Raw genomic sequence first — 22,919 nt, 5'->3', positions numbered from 1 at the left:
TACAAAAATAAAGCGAACTGGATGGAATATGGGGAAAAATGCACCAAATTCTTTTTCAATCTTCAATATAGAAATGCTACCAAAAAAAACGTATTAAAACTTGTTACAAATGATGGAGTCACGCATGATTCACCAAATGATATTTTGAAAGAGGAAGTAAAGTACTTTAAGAATATATTTTCGTTTCAGGCTCCTCCATCTCCACTAACTGAAACTAATTGTATGGATTTTTTCCCTAATAATAATGTAAAATTAACATCTGTACAGAAAGACTCATGTGAAGGCCTAATTACAGAGGAGGAACTACTTGATGCAATTGGGGCCTTTAAGGATGGGAAAACTCCAGGACTGGATGGCATACCAGTGGAAGTATACAAACATTTTTTTGATATACTCAAAGGACCATTATTAGCTTGTTTTAACCACTCCTATATAAATGATAGATTATCAGACACGCAACAAGAAGGTGTGATATCATTATTACTGAAACAGGACCCAAGTGGTATATATAAAGATCCAGTCCATTAAAAAAATTGGAGACCTCTTACACTTCAGTGTTGTGATGCAAAAATCCTAGCAAAATGCTTGGCGCATAGAATAAAAAAAGTTTTGTCAGATATTATTCATCCTAATCAGACAGGTTTTTTACATGGACGATACATTGGAGATAATATAAGGCAAGTACTGGAAACAATAGAACACTATGAAATATCGGGGACACCAGGCCTGGTTTTCATAGCTGATTTTGAAAAGGCTTTTGATAAAGTACGACTGGAGTTTATATATAAATGCCTAGAATATTTCAATTTTGGGGAATCTCTTATAAAATGGGTAAAAATTATGTATAGTAACCCTAGGTGTAAAATAGTAAATAATGGCTACATCTCAGAAAGTTTTAAACTATCTAGAGGAGTAAAACAAGGTTGTCCACTATCGGCATATCTATTTATTATTGCCATCGAAATGTTAGCTGTTAAAATTAGATCAAACATTAATATTAAGGGATTAGAAATCCAGGGCCTAAAAACTAAGGTGTCATTGTACGCTGATGATTCATGTTTTCTTTTAAAACCACAACTAGAATCTCTCCACGGCCTCTTAGAGGATCTAGATACATTTGCTATCCTCTCTGGATTAAAACCAAATTATGATAAATGTACCATATTACGTATTGGATCACTAAAAAATACACATTTTACATTGCCATGTAGTTTACCAATTAAATGGTCTGACGGTGATGTGGACATACTCGGTATACAAATCCCAAAAGAAAGAAATGATCTCACTCCAATAAACTTTTATAGAAAGTTAGCAAAAATAGATAAGATCTTGCTACCATGGAAAGGAAAATACCTGTCTATTTGTGGGAAAATCACCCTGATTAACTCTTTAATCATATCACAGTTTACCTATTTGCTTATGGTTTTGCCTACACCTAGTGACCTGCTTTTTAAATTATATGAACAAAAAATATTCAATTTTATTTGGAACGGCAAGCCAGATAAAATTAAAAGGGCCTATTTATATAACGAATATGAATTCGGAGGGCAGAAATTATTAAATATTAAAGCATTAGACCTCTCACTAAAGGCATCAGTCATACAAAAGTTATACTTAAATCCAAACTGGTTCTCTAGTAGATTGGTACGAATGTCTCATCCTATGTTCAAGAAGGGCCTTTTTCCCTTTATTCAGATTACACCTGCTCACTTTCGGTTGCTTGAAAAGGAAATAATCTCCAAAATATCTTTATTTTTTAAACAAGCCTTAGAAAGTTGGTTGCAATTTCAGTTTAATCCACCTGAAAGGACGGAACAAATAGTACAACAAATCTTGTGGTTAAATTCAAATATAGTAATTGATAAAAAAACTGTATTTATCGAAGAAATGTTTAAAAAAGGTATAATTTTTGTGAATGATATCATAAATAGGACTGGTGGAGTAATGTCACACATGCAGCTAACACAGACATATGGAAATGTCTGCTCTACCCAAAATTACAACCAATTAATTGCAGCATTACCACAAAAATGGAAGAGGCAGGTGGAAGGGGATAAAAGTAAGGAACTTGTATGTCGGCCTTATATTAAAGAACATAAATGGTTAAAGAAAAGTGTGATAAATAAAAACATATACCAATTTCATTTAAGGACCAAAAAACTTACAGCTGTGCCATATAAATTGCAAAATAGTTGGGAAGAGATTTTCGATGTACCCATTCCATGGCACATGGTTTATGAATTGATACGCAAAACAACGCCGGATTCAAAACTTCGAATTTTTCAATTTAAATTATTGTACAAAATTCTTGCAACTAATAGAATGTTATATATATGGGGGATACAATCTTCCCAGCTCTGTAGATTCTGCTGTGAGGAGGCAGAGTCATTAGACCATTTATTTTGGTATTGTCCGCATGTAGCTCGTTTTTGGTCACAGGTCCAGGAATGGTTGAAGAATTGCAACATTTGCGTAGAACTAACGCTACAGATAGCAATACTGGGGGATTTGAAAAGCCATAGTCAATCAATCAATAATATAATAATTATTTTAGCAAAAATGTTTATTTTTAATTTACAATCCGTGGAAGCTATGAGAATAGGAAGATTCAAATCTTTTGTGAAGCATCACAGCACAGTTGAAAAATATATGGCAAATAAAAATCCGAAATGGATGATGTTGGAAGATAGATGGGAAAGGTTGAGTGGAGCTGAAGGGTGGGACTAATAACAAGATAAACAATGTAGGGCATACGGGATCTGTGAAATGTGTATAGGTGCGGAGCTATTGTGAAATAGCACAGTTACAAGTGGAAATCAAACTGGATGGACAACAGAAATAGAGGAAGGACTAAGAACAAACAAGAGAGAACTATTATAAAGTAGACTGTGTCTGTAAAATGTGTATAAGATGTATAAATTGAAGGTAAAAACAGAAATGTTTATCAGTTTACTCCAATTGGGGGATCGGTGGTAGGGTTTGCGGGGAATAATAATAAAGGTATACTCTTTAAAAAAAGTATGTATGTCTATGTAGGTATGTGTATGTATATATGTGTATATGTATGCATACGTGAATGGATATATATATTTACCCAAAAAAATATGGGGGATTGGAAATGATGCAGACAATTACATTGGAAGCAACATTCTTTCCGCAATATTAAGCTGATCCACCCCCCAGAAAAATAAATAAAAAATAAAATAAAAAAAATAAATAAAAAATTCCAAATCAACCAATAGCTGTAGGCACTTATGGACCTGAAAGGAATGGATAGATATACAAAATGTGTTATTAGCTTCACCTTGCCCTCTGAAAGGCATTGGGCTTCCTTAAGTGTCTTGGGCTTCCATATCATTTACATCTATCCAATATTTTCAGATTTGAATAAGTGCCTGGGGGGTAGGGACTAGGGTGTAGGGGCTAGGGGTGGATTGGGAACTGGGCATGTCTCCCAGTTAGTTGTAGAGTTCCCAGTGTAACCATTGACACATGCACGGCTCAACACGTTCTTGGATGTGTCATCACTGTCATTTATAACACTACACACTACGCCCATCTACATGTCATCACACTAGTCTATGACCTCCTAAAGCATTATTTGTTTCATCCCTTAATCAACACTGTATTTATAGAGGAGAGGCGAACTTGAACCTTTTCCTGCAGTCAAATGACCTCGTGGCCTCATGGGTGGAATGTTATTCATATTTTTCATAATTTCATAATTAATAAACATATAAATACATTTTTTATTCCCAAAATCCGGTGTTTCTATGTCAACAGTTTTGTTATAGTTCAGTCTTCTGTGATGTATATAAAGTGTAATATTGGGATGCAAACAAAAACATTGAATACATTTCAACTCCATATCTGACATGGTACAGGTGTCTTCTCTTTATGCCCATAACCATGTGTGTGAGGTGTATACTTTTGTTTCAGAGTAGATTTGTTTAAGACCAAGAAACACTCTGTGACAATGATTTAGCCCACTGCAGTAAAAGGTTAACCAGAGTCAGAGCTGTCTCCCTCTCGGAGCTCCATAGTGTAGTTAGACACATCAAATACATCAGCCTTCTGGTAAATACATCGAGGTAACTTTCCACTGATTTCCTGGGCCTTGAATGATAGCCGGAAATGTTTCTAAGCCACTGAAGTAAAAGTGAAATAAATTCCCCCTTTTAAACAGCGACCATGAAATACCTGCTTTTTAAGACTCCTTCCTCGTGCTTGTTCCTTTTTGTAAGTAGGATAGCAACAGCGTTCAAATAACTTTCATTTGCACATAAAAATGTTGCTTTTCTCCAAATGGCTCTGTTAATGTCTTTGCGGTTCACTCACTGGATCTGAGGCTCAGTGGGAAGCATAGAAAAGATCATATAGAACAGATCTACCTCTTCTTAGACTTGCTTTCAATGAGATTGACAGATCTGTAACTGACATTTCTATGTAAATTTGGTCAGGTTGCCCCAAAAAATGAGATACTGCAGCTTTAATATAATAATAATATTTGACTGGAGTATCACCACATACTGTCTATGGATCTTGATGTGTGTGTTTGTGGAGGCATCAGTGTGTGCTGTTTTTGGTTGCTCCTTTGTTTCCCCATAACATAATTGTCAGGTATCTTTCCCTCTTCTCACCCAAGATCCTTCCCTTGAAATGTGGAGTGGAAAATGAAAAGAAAATACGCTTTTTTTGCAATTTGCATGAGACATTAATAGACTCTAGGGAGGCCCGCTGTAAACCCACTGAATTTCAAACGTTCCATTTACCGTAAGTCTGTAGCCATTTCCTGTAAGCGTTGATGAAGGCTTTGATGGCCTCGGCCTGCAGCCCCTGTCAGTGAGACAGACACACTCATATCCCCCTTAGCCCCTCCCCTTCCCTCACCAACCACTCCCACCCAGCAGCCTGTCAACCTTCAGGTCAGGCTCATTTACATGTATGGATATTATGAACTAATGGCTGAATTCAATCAAACCCACGTTGTAGAATTTACAATACACAGTAGTACTTTTTACCATGGTCAAACAAAATTAGTTTTGGGTACTAAAAAAAACCTATGACTATCAAATCAATCATTCAAAAAAATCTGATTACAAACTATGAGAAGTTTGTAAGCAAAGACACTGCAACAACCCTATGACTAGTCTGATTAAATTCCAGCTTTAGCCTCATCATTGTACACAGGGAAGGACCCACATTGAAATGTGGACTTTGACCCAGCATTTAAGCACAGTGTGACATAGTATTGCATCCCTCCAGCACTACTCTTCCTTCACTAGGGTAAGAAAGAGACTTCCTTCACGCCTCAGTGCTCTGAGTCTGACCTCTCCCACTCACTAATAATCCACAGTACATTAAAAAACGATTTTGTCTCGCCTGAAAATAAATTAGCTGTTCAGCTCCTCCTCTTCACCTCTTTTCTCTCTCTCCGTCTCAATCCCCCTCTCTGTGCGGTTTATAGTATATCTTCTATAGGTCTCAAGTCCCCCTTTCACACGTCCTCTTGCTACTCTCAGACCTTACCCTTGCCCCCTGGACACACACAATGAGAGGGACACACACACACACACACACACACACACACACACACACACACACACACACACACACACACACACACACACACACACACACACACACACACACACACACACACACACACACACACACACGCAGGGTCCTCTCAGTGATTTTCTCAGGGATTTAGAGAATTACCACATAAAGAAAGTGCAGTTGCTTGCATAAACGATGAGTTCAAAGGTTTGTAAACGATGTGATGTAAATGTGTGTTAACGTTTGATTTCTCCCCCCCCTCTCTTTATCACTTCTGTCTCTCTCTCTCCTCTCTCTGCTGTAGATCTGTCTGAGTCTGGTACGTCTTCTCCACTACCTGGCCCACTCTCCTCTAGGCTCTGTCACCCTGCTGGACTTCAGACCACGCCAGTTTGTCTTGGTGGCGGGGGAGCTCAAAGTCACCGACCTGGACGACGCCAGCACCGAGGAGGCCCCTTGCTCACCCTCCTCCACCTCAGACTGCGTCATGGAGTTTCCCGCCCGCAACTTCACCCTCCCCTGCAGCAGAGGCCGCTGCCTGGGCATCAACGAGAAGCGCAATCTCTACAACGCCTATAGGTGAGGAGCAAGCGTTTGGCCATTTGACAGAAGAATCAAGACCCCTGCCATTTTAGAGGATCATCCAATTAGTTCAGCGAAGACTGGTGGGGAAATAATCCGAGGATTGGTTGGGTTCATTGCATTTCAGCCATGACAATGAGTGCCTCCTCCGATTTTGGCAGCCACCAGCCTCCTCTGAATTAGTTACGTCATCGTATGATGAGAGTCAGGGGCGCATAAAATAAAAATAATTATCTAGTCAGGTAAACACTCCAAACAGCCTACCCGACCGCTCTGAGGCTTCTGCATGTTCCTTAAGCACACCGGGGCCTCGTTTTGTATCACATTCCATTTATACAACTTGGTGGGGGACAAAAATGCAATTTCAGAATGTGGGGGTGGATTTGTTGGAGTCTAAGGAATCTTGGCTGTGGTGTTTGAAACTGCATTTGATTTTGATTTCCAGGTTCTTTTTCACCTACCTGCTGCCTCACAGTGCCCCGCCCACTCTAAGACCCCTACTGGACAAGATAGTTAACTCCACAGGTGAGTGCCCTCAGTTCAACTTACATTTTTTGTATATACACTTCATTGAGTTGTCAACTAACGTGAACTTTGAACCATGTCATTGAAGGGGGTGAAAAAAAATACCCCATATCCTGAAATTCCTGTACATTGATGACTTTTTGCAAATCCAATCAGTTTTCCACATTGATTCAACGTGATTTTTGTTGTTGTTGAAATGATGTGGAAACAACCTTGATTCAACCAGTTTGTGCCTAGTGGGTGTTTGTTCTCTCTCTCTTTCTAGTTCTCACTAGTTCCTGTTTGGTTTAGGGATTAAGCCACTTTAGCTACCAGTATACCTAGTCTGCCTCAGTGCTCTCTACGTTATCTGCTTAAGCTGGATCCCCTTCTATCCACCCTGCCCTCTCTTTTTCTCTCTCTCCCTTTCTCTTTGCTTCCCCCTCTCTCTACCCTTCCCTCTTCCATTCTCCCCTCCCTCCCTCCTCCCTATCTGGCTTCTCCTCAGGTTAATGGTATGTCAGCCGGGTGTTTGAGATCTGTTTTTCTGGGACACAACAGGCCGTGAAGGCGCAGGCCGCGTGGGCGGGCGGTGTGTGTCTCTGTCTGTGTGCATGTGTGTGTGCATGCATCTGTGTGTTTGTGAGTGTGTGCGCGAACTGGAGGATGAGTCAGGTGATCCTATCTCTCCCAGTCAGCCTATCAGACAGACAGCTTCACGACCTCTGAGCAGCTTTTCCTTTAAGGCAGGGGTTCTCAAACGTTTTGGGGCCAGAGACCCATTTTGTGATAGCAAATTCATCAGGGATTTCCTCATAACCAGAACAAAACTCGAGTGAGATATTTTTTTTATGCACAAAGTGATTTTTACGAAGACTTTACTATGACTTTGGCAGTCCATGGCCGGATGAACCAAGTCTCGAGCCCCGGGAAGGAACATTTAAAAGGCACGCCTCTTGGCATCAGAGAGATAATTTTTCAGTTATGAAGCAAATTTCCTGCAAATCTACACATTTTGTCATGGGGTAGAGAGATTTTTTCATTGTTGCAGCTTGAAAGCTAATATTCTGCAATTCTACACATTTTGCCATGAGGCAGAGTGAAAACTTTGCAGTTTTATTTAAACCTTAAATTATAGTCCATTCTGATTTTTTTTGTTTTTTTGTTGAGGAATTCAAGAAGTTTTGAGTGCGTAATAGGTGTGGACACCAATATCCCTGTGAGCTTCCCAGGCCCATGTTGCCCAGGGTTAAGAACATAAATTCTAGATTAATATTACATTGTATTGTCTTGTATTACACCCTTTAAACTTATTCCATGGATCCCTTGGCCAAAATTGGTTTAATCTGTTGTTGTTAGTAGTATATTTCAGATCTGGTTGCGTACCCCCTGCAGTACCTCCGCAGACCCCACTTTGAGAACCCCTGCTATAAGAATAGCCAACACAGACACTGCCCCATGTCCCTTGATGTTGAAAGACTGAGCTGCACCTGTTTTGTTTGTGCTATTGTACACTAGTTTCAACCAGTTTTTGGTTCAATTGTATGCTTTAATATCTGTATAACAATGAGTCCTAACCTTGTTATGTGACATTTTGTTTGAAGGTGTAGAGTTTAAACTGTGTTGCACTATCTGAATGTTACTTCCTGTGTTGGTTTCAGGAGAGCTGATATGGGGGATAGATGAGACACTACTTCAGTTGGAGGAAGTGTTGTACCTGTACAGGAATGGATTTTACCTACAGAACAGCACACAGACGCACAGAGCAGGTACATATGCATGCAAACACAAATACATACATACAGTACACACACACATGTGCACGCATGCACATACACACCCACCCCCACCCGCATACACACACACACACACGCACAGGCACACACGCATACACACTGTCATACCACAGCAAATCCAGTACATCATTCCTCTGTTCCCATGCATTCCTGTGTAAGATAACAGTCTAATGTAATTAAACACAGCAGTGCATCCAACACACACACTGTGCTAGATATCAGCTCATACGGTAATATAGTTACATAACTGGCTGTCTCCCCTGGACTTTCTGTGTCCTGGACTACCCCTTTCAATTGGCTATATGTCTAGGCTACTGGCATTTATCCCCTCGACTGACACACTAAGTTTGGGGTTGGAACCGCCACATAACAGACTGGAGGGCCCATGAAGATGGCCATATATGGACTGCCCTTAGGGGGGCTGGTGTGTGTGTGTGTGTGTGTGTGTGTGTGTGTGTGTGTGTGTGTGTGTGTGTGTGTGTGTGTGTGTGTGTGTGTGTGTGTGTGTGTGTGTGTGTGTGTGTGTGTGTGTGTGTGTGTGTGTGTGTGTAGGTGAGTACGCCTAGAGGCCCAGGGGGGTGAAGTAAGGACAGAAAGAAGGGTCTGATCAGATATGCGCCGGACAAATGGAATGAGATTAAAAAGATTACACTTCATATAACGGGAGGGAACTCAGTGGGGGATGGGAGAGACTGACAGCTCTGGTAATCCCAGGGTGCATTTGGGGGGGAGGAGGTTAGACTGAGTGAGCTCTCCCTCTCTCCCGCTCAGCTCTCATCTACTGTATGTTCGAAATCTTTCCTTCTCTATCCTTTCACCTTTCTCCATTCCTCTATCTGGAGGAGTCAGTTTTCACTTTCTAATGTTCACTTGGTGTCCCTTGCTCTTCTTCATTTACTTTCACATGTTCTTTCTCTCCCCATTCCTTCGTGTCGAATCGCTTCCCTCCATTGGCAGTGTAAAGCAGATTCAGACAGTTGTTGACTGACGAGTGCTCGCAGCCCAAGGGCCGAACACAACTGGGTCTGCTTAGCTATTCACAAAGACACTGCTGCTCCAGTAGGCCTCTCACTCCCCAGTCCCCACCTTGAGCTCCTCTCTCACTGACACAGAACAAAGTGCTGTGGTTTCTCTCGCTGTTACTATAACTATTACACAGGAACACTGGTAGGGTCTTTCTCAGTGGCTACCCAGCTATCACATTTGGTTCCTTGGAAGTTGGGGGAACGTTTGCTTTTGGTTTCACATTGGTTGTGGGGACAAAGCCATTATTTTACTGACTGGTAAAATGGAATGTTTTTAAAACTTTCTGAGAACAGAAGTGACAATTTTGCCTTTTCTGGGAACGTTATTTTTAGGTTGCCAGGAGGTTCTGAGAATGTTTTACTTTGGTTCCTTGAACGTTTTCCTGTGAGGTTTTATTAACGCTCTGAAAACTTAATTATAGGTTATTTGGAGGTTTTTTAATAACTTCCTTAAACTGAATGTTTCAATAAGACTTTTAAAAACACTGCTATCTTATTCTGGGTTAACGTTTTTGAACTCACAGATAGGACACATAGAAATTCATTTCCTTAGGCATCATGCAAACACATTTTTATTTTTATTTTTTACATTGCATCAGTGAGATTCAAACATATAATCTTCTGTTCTCTATCCATGTAATTAGTCCACTGCGCCACCAGGATGGAGCTAGCATGCCATGATTTTATGCTGTTCATTTTAGTCTATTCAAACAGAACCCATTTCAAATGAAAAAAGCGCTCATTAAGATCAGGTGTGGCCAACACACTTGAACACCCTTAACAAGATGGAGAAAGTATGTTTATGTTTTTAAATAACATGCATTGAACATTTTCTGAAAGTTACTAATGTTTCCTTATGGTTTTTATGGACATTTGTATATTTTCTCAGAACATGAATTTAAATAGAACCATGAGGAAACATGTAGGAAACGTTATGCTGAAGAACTGAAATTCCCACAGAAGAACTTTGTTCCTTAACATTCTCTGAACTATTTGAGAACATTCCCAATGCCAAACCAGTTGGAGAACATTCCTAGAACGTTTAGGAAACGTTGTGTTAAAGCAATGAAATACAGAGAAACTGAGAATGTTCCAATGCCAAGCAACTATCCTGCACCATTCCCAGAAAGTTGTGGGAAGGTTGTATGTAGGGCTGTTGTGGTGACTGTATCACTGCTAAACCTGAAGGCAGTCAAATTCTACTTGACCGTTTAGTCACGGTAATTAGGCTTCTCCAAGCTCTGATGCTGCTGCTGGTCATTAGTAGCCTACCAAACTTGCTAACTGCCTGGCACTCAGCACTCTCTAATCACTCTGACATCAATGCAAATATGATCGGAAATCTAATCAAACACTTCATGAGAGCCCATGAGCTCATGTTGCGCAACATTTCTATAGGTTATGCAATTGCGCAACAAAACAGTTGATGGCCTCTATTAAAAATAGGAGGATTCCATCAGCTTTCTATAGGCCTGGCCTACTATATTTATTTCTCAACTTTCCTAATATTAAGCACATTGCTTTTATTTACAACAGGAGTATAGCCTACCTGGCTGGCATGAAAATAAACCATGGGAAAAGTGTCCTCCGTTTGCTATTTAAATGCAGAGATGACATGTATTTTTTCCCCTGCCCCTGTTTCTAAACAAGTGCATGATAATGGTCCATTCTAAATCTATTATTTAGTATATGTAAAGACAAGATTACATCAAGAATAGTCTGATGGATGACAATATTAGCCTATCACTTGTGAATTATATATTATCACTTGTGAATGAAGACCAGCGTAAGGCAAGAAATAATGCATTTTTTTTGTGTGACTTTATCGAATCATAGTCGCACAACTCATGTAGCCTAGACCATAGGCCTATATGTTTTGATAAGGTTTGTATCACAACTAAAGTGGCCAAATAACTTCTTAAGCACATTAATCCGCTTTACAAGGGGTGTGGAGCCTAACTGACAGATATAAGCAGCGCGTGAGTTTCAAGTTTGGGGAAGATCATTTTCACCTTAAAAATGCACCTTTATAATAAAAACATTACATGCATAATCACATTTGTAGTCACTTTTGATAATAGTGTTTTCACGCTTGTGTTTGCGCTTATAATGTGAATAAATAGCCTAACAGTTTATCAACATTTTAAGCTAAACGTTCTGATCTGTTGCGTCAGCCTCATTGCTTGAAAAAGGTTTTTGATGCTTGTGGTTGTATTAATTTGTGATCTATCGCATCCCATAACTGTCCCAGACTATGTTTGGACATTTTTATTTCTCCCACAGAATAGAATAGGTCAACCTTTGTACTATGGGGGATAGTAGATTGACATAGACTAGTGTTTTTGCTGTTCATTAGGCCTACTCATCTTGTTGGCTGACGAAAAGTAAATGTGGACAGTTCTTCCAATATCTTCAATATGCACCTCAGAATTGGATAAGGATGCGCGCAGTTGTCTTCCCGATGTGTCTGTCTTCACTTGTAGCCTGTGAGAAAGACCCGTACACGTGATGGGGAGCCATGTGAGTGAGAGGTGCTTCGGGGCAACCCTCAGGGAGAAGGGCTGCAAAAGGCATGGATTTTTTTGGGGTGCATTACTGTCACACAAAGGGGATGTCGCCGGGAAATTCTCAATAAGTGAATGAAAGAATGATAAAGTGTGTACAGCCTGCGCAAAAAAACTAAGCAGAGCTCATGCCTTTCAAGCGACTTTTATCAAATCGTCATAAGAATGTCATTATGCAGCCTTACAACGTATTAAAAATCAAAACATATAGCACAACTAAAGTTACATTAATAACTCTAAATTAAGCATATTGGAATACCTATTTATTTTTTAACCGCTCAACACAGAATAGCCACGTGCGCACTCCCTCAAATCGTTTGGAGAAAACATCCTTGCTATTTTATTCAGCTATGTTCAACTGTATTCCTCATACTATAAAATAATATTAAATAATGCCACGCATTCGAAGCAAATCTTGTCTGCTAAATGAGCCAGTGTAGCCCACAGCCTTATGGCATAGCCAGATCAGGACCTGCTAAATGAGCCAGTGTAGCCCACAGCCTTATGGCATAGCCAGATCAGGACCTGCTAAATGAGCCAGTGTAGCCCACAGCCATATGGCATAGCCAGATCAGGACCTGCTAAATGAGCCAGTGTAGCCCACAGCCATATGGCATAGCCAGATCAGGACCTGCTAAATGAGCCAGTGTAGCCCACAGCCTTATGGCATAGCCAGATCAGGACCTGCTAAATGAGCCAGTGTAGCCCACAGCCATATGGCATAGCCAGATCAGGACCTGCTAAATGAGCCAGTGTAGCCCACAGCCTTATGGCATAGCCAGATCAGGACCTAACATAAGGACAACTCACAGTATCTTATTCTGTTCTTCTGAAATATACTATATTTTCTTCATATCATGTTTCTTTAGATCTGTCTAAAATGAATAATGGATTTATTATGAATGTGTAGGCTACATTACATGGATTTATTAGACTTTCTAAAATGTAGATTTACATTTACATTTAAGTCATTTAGCAGACGCTCTTATCCAGAGCGACTTACATTTAACCTTTATTTAACTAGGCAAGTCAGTTAAGAACAAACTCTTATTTTTCAATGACGGCCTAGGAACAGTGGGTTAACTGCCTTGTTCAGGGGCAGAACGACAGATTTGTACCTTGTCAGCTCGGGGATTTTGAACTTGCAACCTTTCGGTTACTAGCCCAACGCTCTAACCACTAGGCTACCCTGCCGCCCCATGATGTTCCAAAGGTCTGCATCAGTGGCTTGAGGTGGAAGCCAGGAGATGCTAAATGTGTTTATGTTAATTAAGGGTCAATTACCATGAGACTGACAGTTATTTGCTTGACAATCACCAGCTGACGAAATTTTGTGACCACCACAGCCCTAGTTGTATGCAAACTAACCATAGGACAACCACGCTCTCACCAAGCTCTAAGAAACATATGGTTCTCAGAACGTTATGTGTTAGCTGGGGAAGTGTTCGCCCATGCAGGGCTTCCCTGTGGAATGTGGCCTTGCATCATGTGATTTTTCTGCAATTACACACAGGGACATGCCTACTTCCTTGCGCCCTCCTTCCCTTCATTCCTCCATCCCTCCCCTTCCCTCTCCCCGTCATGCCATTCCTGGAGCTTTTAAGTCCTGCATTTGCAGAAAGCGAGAGCTACGTTAAGCATTTATTATGGCCATAAAGTGTCCGATAGTTGTAGTTATTGATTGTCTGCTGCCACGCATGCAGGGGGGCCAGCTTGTGTGTGTGTGTGTGTGTGTGTGTGTGTGTGTGTGTGTGTGTGTGTGTGTGTGCGTATGTGTACCTCCACATAATAAATTGCGGACAGGTTGTCCGGAGAGACATACTGTCCTGTCCCCCCTCCCTCCATTTAAAGGCCATCTTTCTTCCTCCTCTTCAAACAGGCGTGTAAACCCTCCCTGTAAATCACCAGGACTACTCCTGGTCCAGCCAGGCATGACACTTAAAAAAAAAAGAGAAGTAGAGAAACATAGTAGGTAACGGAGAGAGAAAGTGAAAGAAAGAGAAAGCTGGACTCAATGATTCATGCTTCATAGGCTGGGAGGCTTTTAAAGGAGCAGGGGGGACTTGCTTTGAAGCTGCCCTTCTCATTAGGCCCATTGTCACAGTCCTGTGAAGCTTCATTAAACCCACAGAAGATAGGAAAAGTGGATCCTGATTGTGTAGGGGAAGTACAGATGCTCAAACTGCTTCATGTACAGCATGAATGCTGTCTCAGTTAAAATCACAACCTATAGGTTATTGAAATAATGATTTATTTGCTGATTCATGGAGCCATACTAACCAGTACACACATACATACATTAATTATCATACACATACAGTGCCTTTGGGAAAGTATTCAACCCCTTGACCTTTTTCACATTTTGTTACGTTACAGCTTTATTCTAAAATGTATTAAATTGTTTTTTTCCCTCATCAATCTACACACAATACCCCAAAATGACAAAGCACACATTTTCCCCCTAATTTATTAAACATCAAAAAACTGAAATTTCACATTTCCATTAGTATTCAGACCCTTTACTCAGTACTTTGTTGACAGCTTGGATTCTTCTTGGGTATGACGCTACAAGCTTGGCACACCTGTATTTGGGTAGTTTCTCTCATTCTTCTCTGCAGATCCTCTCAAGCTCTGTTAGGTTGGATGAGGAGTGATGATACACAGCTATTTTCAGGTCTCTACAGAGATGTTCGATCGGGTTCAAGTTCGGGTCACACAAGGACATTCAGAGACTTGTCTCCTGCGTTGTCTTGGCTGTGTGTTTAGGGTCATTGTCCTGTAGGAAGGTGAACCTTCGCCCCAGTCTGTCCTGAGCGCTCTGGAGCAGGTTTTCATCAAGGATCTCTCTATACTTTGCTCTGTTCATCTTTCCCTCGATCCTGACTAGTCTCTCAGTCCCTGCCGCTGAAAAACATTACCACAGCATGATGCTACCCCCACCATGCATCGCCGTAGGGATGGTGCCAGGTTTCCTCCATACGTGACGCTTGGCATTCACTCCAAGCGGGCTGTCATGTGCCTTTTACTGAGGAGCGGCTTCCGTCTGGCCACTCTACCATAAAGGCCTGATTGGTGGAGTGCTGCAGAGATGGCTGTCCTTCTGGAAGGTTCTCTAGAGTTCTTTCAGAGTGACCATCGGGTTTTTGGTCACCTCCCTGACCAAGGCCCTTCTCCCCCGATGGCTCAGTTTGGCCGGGCGGCCAGCCCTAGGAAGAGTCTTGGTGGTTCCAAACTTCTTCCATTTAAGAATGATGGCCACTGTGTTCTTGGGGACCTTCAATGCTGCAGAAATGTTTTGGTACCCTCCCCAGATCTGTGCCTCAACACAATCCTGTCCCGGAGCTCTACGGACAATTACTTTGACCTCATGGCTTGATTTTTGCTCTGACCTGCACTGTCAACTGTGGGACCTTATATAGACAGGTGTGTGCCTTTCCAAATCGTGTCAAATCAATTGAATTTACCACAGGTGGACTCCAATCAAGTTGTAGAAACATCTCAAGGATGATCAATTGAAACAGGATGCACCTGAGCTCAATTTTGAGTCTCATAGCAAAGTGTCTGAATACTTATGTAAATAAGGTATTTCTGTTATTTATTTTTAATACATTTGCAAAAATGTATAAAAACCTGTTTTCGCTTTGTCATTATGTGGTATTGTGTGTAGATTGATGAAAAAATGTGAATATTTAATCCATTTTTAGAATAAGGCTGTAACGTAACAAAATGTGGAAAAAGTCAAGGGGTCTGAATACTTATCCAAGGCACTGTACATGCATGCACAAGCATGTAAGCACACACATACAAGCACACACACACACACACACACACACACACACACACACACACACACACACACACACACACACACACACACACACACACACACACACACACACACACACACACACACACACACACACACACACACACACGGCTATCCTGCTGACTGGACTGTGTAGAGTGTGGTTTCTAGCCATTAGAACCACAGTGTAATCATAGCCATTTGGGATGAGACAGAGGAAAACCTCACTATTAGCATCCAAAGACCAGCATAACAATGGCCGGTAATCATAGTCAGTAATGTTTCCAACCACTAGAAAAAGTAGCACAGAACAATTCTGTTTTACTTCGTGAGAATGACAATTGCCACACATCAATCAAGCTACATATGTAGGATCTTAATTTGATCACCCTGTCGCAGGAGAACTTTCAGGGAATTTAAAACTTGTTGTGTATTTGAGGTTTAAAAAGGCTTCTGAAGTTTGTAATTTCCACTTAGAAATTTCAGACTTGATTTTCCCTCACAAAAAATTGATCAACCCCTACAAAAATGTCCATTAATTTAATCCACATAATAATTCACATTTACTGTTGCTGCAGGATTATTTTCCTGCTGTAGAAAACGGTCTCAAACTATGATCCTACATAAGACCCTAGCATGCTAAAATCCAGAGCATGACTGTGTTGTTATGTGCATATTCCAAAGCATCATATACATTGTTGAAATCTGATCATTCAAACTACTTACTGATACTTGTATACGGTTAGTTGCATCTAATTTGCAAAGACTGTTCCACAGGTAGCCATGCACTCAATATGATCTTTTCCACCTCAGATCCAGCTAACCAAGTCTGGTCGGGCTTAATCAGTAATGTACTGTGGTTGCACAGTATGTCTATGTAGTTATTGTTTCACGTGAGAACACTCTGAGAAATAAGACTTGCTCTACTGAGCATGAAACCCAGGACACAAAACAGGCTATTCTAATAGAGAAAAAGACTTTGAATTTGTACAACATACAGTTATTAACAGTTGGCTACCAGCAGTAGTTTGATATGGGCTTTGGCAAAGGAAAACTATTTAATTCTGTTGACTTTACTGTTCATTTGTTTCGTATTTTAGATTTATGTTTTTGCTTTTATTTATTGTTCGTCGACAAACTTACAGTTGAAGTCGGAAGTTTACCTACACTAAGGTTGGAGTCATTAAAACTAGTTTTTCAACCACTCCACAAATTTCTTGTTAACAGACTATAGTTTTGGCAAGTCGGTTAGGACATCTACTTTGTACATGACACAAGTAATTTTTCCAACAATTGTTTACAGACAGATTATTTCACTTATAATTCACTGTATCACAATTCCAGTGGGTCAGAAGTTTACAAACACTAAGTTGACTGTGCCTTTAAACAGCTTGGAAAATTCCATAAAATGATGTCATGGCTTTAGAAGCTTCTGTTAGGCTAATTGACATAATTTGAGTCAATTGGAGGTGTACCTGTGGATGTATTTCAAGGCCTACCTTCAAACTCAGTGCCTTTTTGCTTGACATCATGGGAACATCTAAAGAAATCAGCCAAGACCTAAAAAAAAAAAAGTTTGTAGACCTCCACAAGTCTTGTTCATCCTTGGGAGCAATTTCCAAATGCCTGAAGGTACCACGTTCATCTGTACAAACCATAGTACGCAAGTATAAACACCATGGTACCACGCAGCCGCCATACCGCTCAGGAAGGAGACGTGTTCTGTCTCCTAGAGATGAACGTACTTTGGTGCGAAAAGTACAAATCAATCCCAGAACAACAGCAAAGGACCTTGTGAAGATTCTGGAGGAAACGGGTACAAAAGTATCTATATCCACAGTAAAACGTGTCATATATTGACATAACCTGAAAGGCCGCTCAGCAAGGAAGAAGACACTGCTCCAAAACCGCCATAAAAAAGCCAGACTACGGTTTGCAACTGCACATAGGGACAAAGATCTTACTTTTTGGAGCAATGTCCTCTGGTCTGATGAAACAAAAATAGAACTGTTGGCTATAATGACCATCATTATGATTGGAGGAAAAAGGGAGAGGCTTGCAAGCCGAAGAACACCATTACCAACCGTGAAGCACAGGGGTGGCAGCATCATGTTGTTGGGGTGCTTTGCTGCAGGAGGGACTGGTGCACTTCACAAAATAGATGGCATCATGAGGGAGGACAATTATGTGGAAATATTGAAGCAACACCTCAAGACATCAGTCAGGATGTTAAAGCTTGGTCGCAAATGGGTCTTCCAAATGGGTCTTCCACCATACTTCCAAAGTTGTGGCAAAATGGCTTAAGGACAACGAAGTCAAGGTATTGGAGTGGCCATCACAATGCCCTGACCTCAATCCTATAGAACATTTGTGGGCAGAACTGAAAAAGCATGTGCGAGCAAGGAGGCCTACAAACCTGACTCAGTTATTCCAGCTCAGTCAGGAGGTATGGGCCAAAATTCACCCAACTTATTGTGGGAAGCTTGTGGAAGGCTACCCGAAATGTTTGACCCAAGTTAAACAATTTAAAGGCAATGCTACCAAATACTAATTGAGTGTATGTGAACTTCTGACCCACTGGGAATGTGATGAAAGAAATAAAAGCTGAAATAAATCATTCTCTCTACAATTATTCTGACATTTCACATTCTTAAAATAAGGTGGTGATCCTAACTGACCTAAGACAGTGAACTTTTACTAGGATTAAATGTCAGGAATTGTGAAAAAATGTTACGCCCTGACCATAGAGAGCCTTTTTATTCTCTATTTTGGTTACGTCGGGGTGTGACTAGGGTAGGTAATCTAGGTTGTTTTATTTCTATGTTGGCCTGGTATGGTTCCCAATCAGAGGCAGCTGTTTAGCGTTGTCTCTGATTGGGGATCATATTTAGGCAGCAATTTCCCCACTGGTTTTTGTGGGATCTTGTTTATATGTAGTTGCCTGTGAGCACTCCATAGCTTCACGTGTAATTTATTCTTTATTGTTTTGTTGTGCGGTTCACTTATAATAAAAAATGTCGAACCGATTTCACGCTGTGCTTTGGTCCGAATGTTCTTACAATGATCATGACAAAAATTGAGTTTAAATGTATTTGGCTAAGGTGTATGTAAACTTCCGACTTCATCTGTATATTGTTAGTGGATCCTCAGGGGAACTCTGAATCTGGTTAAAACAATCTTGATCTTTTTTTTCATTCACTCTATTATACAATTTGATGAAAGTTATGTTACTATATTGCCATGGTAAACGTACATTTAAATTGCAACTTCGGTCTACACATGTATTACATCGAAATGTAATCTCATTTGATTTGTATGTTTTAAATCAATCGCCCTTTTCTATTTTAGGGATCCTGAGTAACGCAGCGGTCTAAGGCACTGCATAGCGGTGATAGAGGCGTCACTACAGACCCGGGTTCGATCCCGGGCTGTATCACAACCGGCCGTGATCAGGAGTCCCATAGGTCGGTGCACAATTGTCCCAGTGTCGTCTGGGTTAGGCCGGGGTAGGCCGTCATTGTAAATAAGAATTTGTTCTTTTAACTTACTTGCCTAGTTAAATAAAGGTAAAAAAATATATATATACAGTATATATAATAATATTTTAAAGTGGTCCCGTTTAAGATTTAGGATTAGAATGATAAAAACAGAGAAGACAAATAGAGAGAAGAGAAAGAATTGTAGAGGTATTCTAGTGTGGTCCTCATTCCTGGGCCCTTCAGATCACTCTTGCTTTATCTCTCTCTCCCCCCTCTCTCTCTTCTGCTCTCTCTGTCACTCCTGAGTTCAGTCTGCCCAGGGTCGCGGTTGCCGTGGCAACCATTGTAGAAAAGTGGCCTTTACAATGTGTGTCAGACAGTTAGTGGGGCAAAGGGAGGGTGAGAGAGGAGAAGGGGAGTGTGAGTGTGTGTGTGCCGTGTCTGTGTGTGTGTGTGTATATGTGTGTGTGTGTGGGGGGGTGAGTGGGAGGGTGGCGTCGAGGATCACAGAAGACATGTCAGCCTCTCACTCCCAAATAGCTCCATGGCACTCCCTCTGACAGACAGACAAAACAGAGCCCCCGCGCTCACACAATGACCTACCTCATTACACGCGTGCAGGACCCTCAGTGCATCTACACCCTGCCAGTGACAGACACACACACACGCACACACGCACACCCTTCCTTGCTAACTAAATTCCTTCTCCTCTCCAGACTATAAGCGTGTAGTGGATGCCTCTATTCCTGGGGAGAACTACCGCTGCTGGCCATCCTATCAGCACGATGGATGTCTGCTGTCAGTCTACAGCATCACAGAGGCTATTGGTGTATGTGAGAGCCACGCCCAGTGCCGAGCATTTGTACTGACCAATCAGACAACCTGGACAGGTAAGAGTTAAATGAATGTGTTCACGCTACAGTGTTATCATTGTATTGTATTGTACACACACACACACACACACACACACACACACACACACACACACACACACACACACACACACACACACACACACACACACACACACACACACACACACACACACACACACACACACACACACACACACACTTAATTGTAGCACAGTCTGAAGGGAGCACATCAGCATGGCAATCACTAATCGTAATTGAACCAGGCCAGCACTTTCACATTCATTCTCTTCACTCTTCATCCTCTCCTCCCCTGTCATACAGTATATCTCTCACCGCAGTTCTTTCTTTTCAGTCTTTTTCAATTATTTTGTACATCTCTGGCATTGTACGATTGTCATTGCATTCATGCAATGAACCAGTAATACATTGTAGAAGGGAAGCACGTGCTATAGGGTACATTCCGCTCATTTAACATAATGTCTTCAACTTTACGGTCTCTCCTACTTTTCTACTTTTTATTCACGTGTTTACTTTTTTTCTTCTTCTCTGTCTACAGGTCATCAGCTTGTATTCTTCAAGACGGGCCCTGCCAGTCTAAAGTCTGCCAAGGGACGGGTCACCTACGTCAGAGTGGGCAGCTGAACCAAAGGAGAGGGAGGAGACTTAACTACCAAACCTTCCTCTGATTGGCTAACCTGATCCTGGGGCATGCCCTCACGGCATAGTGAGCCACCCCATTGGATGGGTCGGGCAGAGGGAGTGTAAGATGGATCCTAGACCACACCCTCCAGTGTGAACCTCCACGGGCCGTAAAGAAGGCTAACCCAAACCAGCTCCTGCTGAAGTGCAATAATAACTCAAGGAGAACATTTATCGTAACATAGATGTTGATGATCTGTCCTCCATTCAATGTTTAAACGTGACTATTTTTCGGTTGTGCAGGCTTTTAGCTCAGGGTATGCTGAGGTTACCCTTCTAGCTAAGAGGGGTGAGAATGTATCCCTGTGGTCAGATGCCCCTCCTGTGCCCCCTAAATTACCTTCACATATCTGGTCAGAAGGATCTCCTTCTGGTACTGTAGAGTGTTTAATCATTGTTCTGTGAAGGCTTCGAGGCGGCCTCAGTATGAACCATCAGCCAATCATCAAACAATAGGAAAGGTACTCAAACATATTCAAAAAAAATGTCCAAATTAGGGTTGGGTTCAATCTGTATCGCTGAAGGTCAGTGTTATAGCGTGATTTAAATTTAAAGGCAATGTTCCCGCGTGAGCGGAGATTGCATTCCCGGTAAAGGCTGCGTATGTCGGCTGAATCGGAAATGACCTTTACATTTCGATTGTGCAATGTGACGTTTTAGCGATACATACTGAATCGAGCCCTAGGACTAGTTCAATCGTGCGTCTTCATGCAATGTTCAGGCTTTATTCTAGGTGGAAACAAAGGTATTGGCAAAGGACTGATGTTCCAGTGTTACTGTGACGTCTTAGTCAGTGAATAAGCTCTTGTTTTTTTATTCTCTGACGCTGAGTGCTGCTCAGACTTTCTCCCTCCTTCCCGACCCTGTCTCTCTTTCTCTACTTCCTTTCCCTTCCTCTGTCTTGTGTTAGATCCACAGCACTTTCGATTAAGTCAAACGGGGGTTCTCTATGCTTTCAAAAAGCAACTCAATAAGTAATTGATTTCCACGTCTTGGTGGCTGAAGAATCTGTTCTTATAGAACAGAGGATTGTAACAGCTGAGTTATCAGATCAAATATCTTCTATTTCAATCCTATGTTGATGAAAACAAAGAAATTGTTCTCGTATGGGAAAATCAAGGACTTATTTGGAATATTGTGTCATTGTTGATTTTGCATGTTGACCAAATGTAATGTAGTGTAGTGACCTCCTTGAGAGGGTCACTTTTTTGATCATTTTGTATTTATTGAGGACAGTGTGTGTTGGTTCCTGTCCCACTCCTGGGTCGCGTTCATTAGGCACCAAACGGAAGAAAAGGGACTAAAACAGGAAGGGATTACCCAAACTTGTCCAATAAGAAATTCTCATTTTCGTTTTCTGTTGCAAAACGCTTTGCAATGGTTTGCCCTAATGAATATGACCCTAGGTTTAGAGAAAACACAGCAGGAAGTAATCTCCATCTATTGTAATTTCCTAAGGAAATGTGACACGAACCTTTAGATAAATAATCAGACAAGTATCAAAGAGCTCTTGCTTTCAGTGAAAGCAGAACATTCTGGAAAAAAATGACCAAAAGTGAATTCTACAAAAGCTTTAACACTGTGTAGGCTGTTCATTGATGTATATAATGATGATAATGATGAGATGGCTATTTTTATATGGAAAAATACAAAACTTGTGGCAAATGAGACGTCTCTCTCTCTCTCTCTCTCTCTCTCTCTCTCTCTCTCTCTCTCTCTCTCTCTCTCTCTCTCTCTCTCTCTGTGATTATTTGAGTTACAGATCTTTTTATTTAATTACAGAAAACCCTATGTAGTATATACAGTGCATTTGGAAAACATTTTGTCACGTTATATTCTTATCTAAAATTGATTAAATAGATTTTCCCCTCATTAATCTACACACAATACCCCATAATGACAAAGCAAAAACCTTTTTTTTATGTTAGCAAAGTTATAAAAAATTGAAAACTGAAATACCTTATTTACAGTATTCAGACCCTTTGCTATGAGACTCAAAATTGAGATCAGGTGCATCCTGTTTCCATTGAT

General features: G+C 41.0%; 1 protein-coding gene across 2 annotated transcripts in view; it reads left to right on the top strand.

Moving 5' to 3' along the window:
• The window catches only part of pkdcca (protein kinase domain containing, cytoplasmic a), a 42,113-nt gene extending 19,690 nt beyond the window's left edge, over window positions 1-22,423 (top strand). Inside the window, exons 3-7 of one of the 2 annotated variants that reach the window (XM_038960412.1) lie at window positions 5,864-6,138; window positions 6,587-6,666; window positions 8,307-8,414; window positions 20,031-20,204; window positions 20,746-22,423. In XM_038960412.1, coding sequence (XP_038816340.1) covers window positions 5,864-6,138; window positions 6,587-6,666; window positions 8,307-8,414; window positions 20,031-20,204; window positions 20,746-20,831 — 723 coding nt within the window. In that variant the 3' untranslated portion in view covers window positions 20,832-22,423. Of the gene's footprint in view, window positions 1-5,863; window positions 6,139-6,586; window positions 6,667-8,306; window positions 8,415-19,183; window positions 19,227-20,030; window positions 20,205-20,745 lie in introns of those variants that run through there. The other variant, XM_038960413.1, reaches the window with a different exon arrangement.
• The last annotated feature ends 496 nt before the right edge of the window (window positions 22,424-22,919 follow it).

The sequence above is a fragment of the Salvelinus namaycush genome, chromosome 22 (assembly GCF_016432855.1).
Source record: "Salvelinus namaycush isolate Seneca chromosome 22, SaNama_1.0, whole genome shotgun sequence".
NCBI lineage: Eukaryota > Metazoa > Chordata > Actinopteri > Salmoniformes > Salmonidae > Salvelinus > Salvelinus namaycush.
This window is presented reverse-complemented; position numbering and strand designations above follow the sequence as displayed.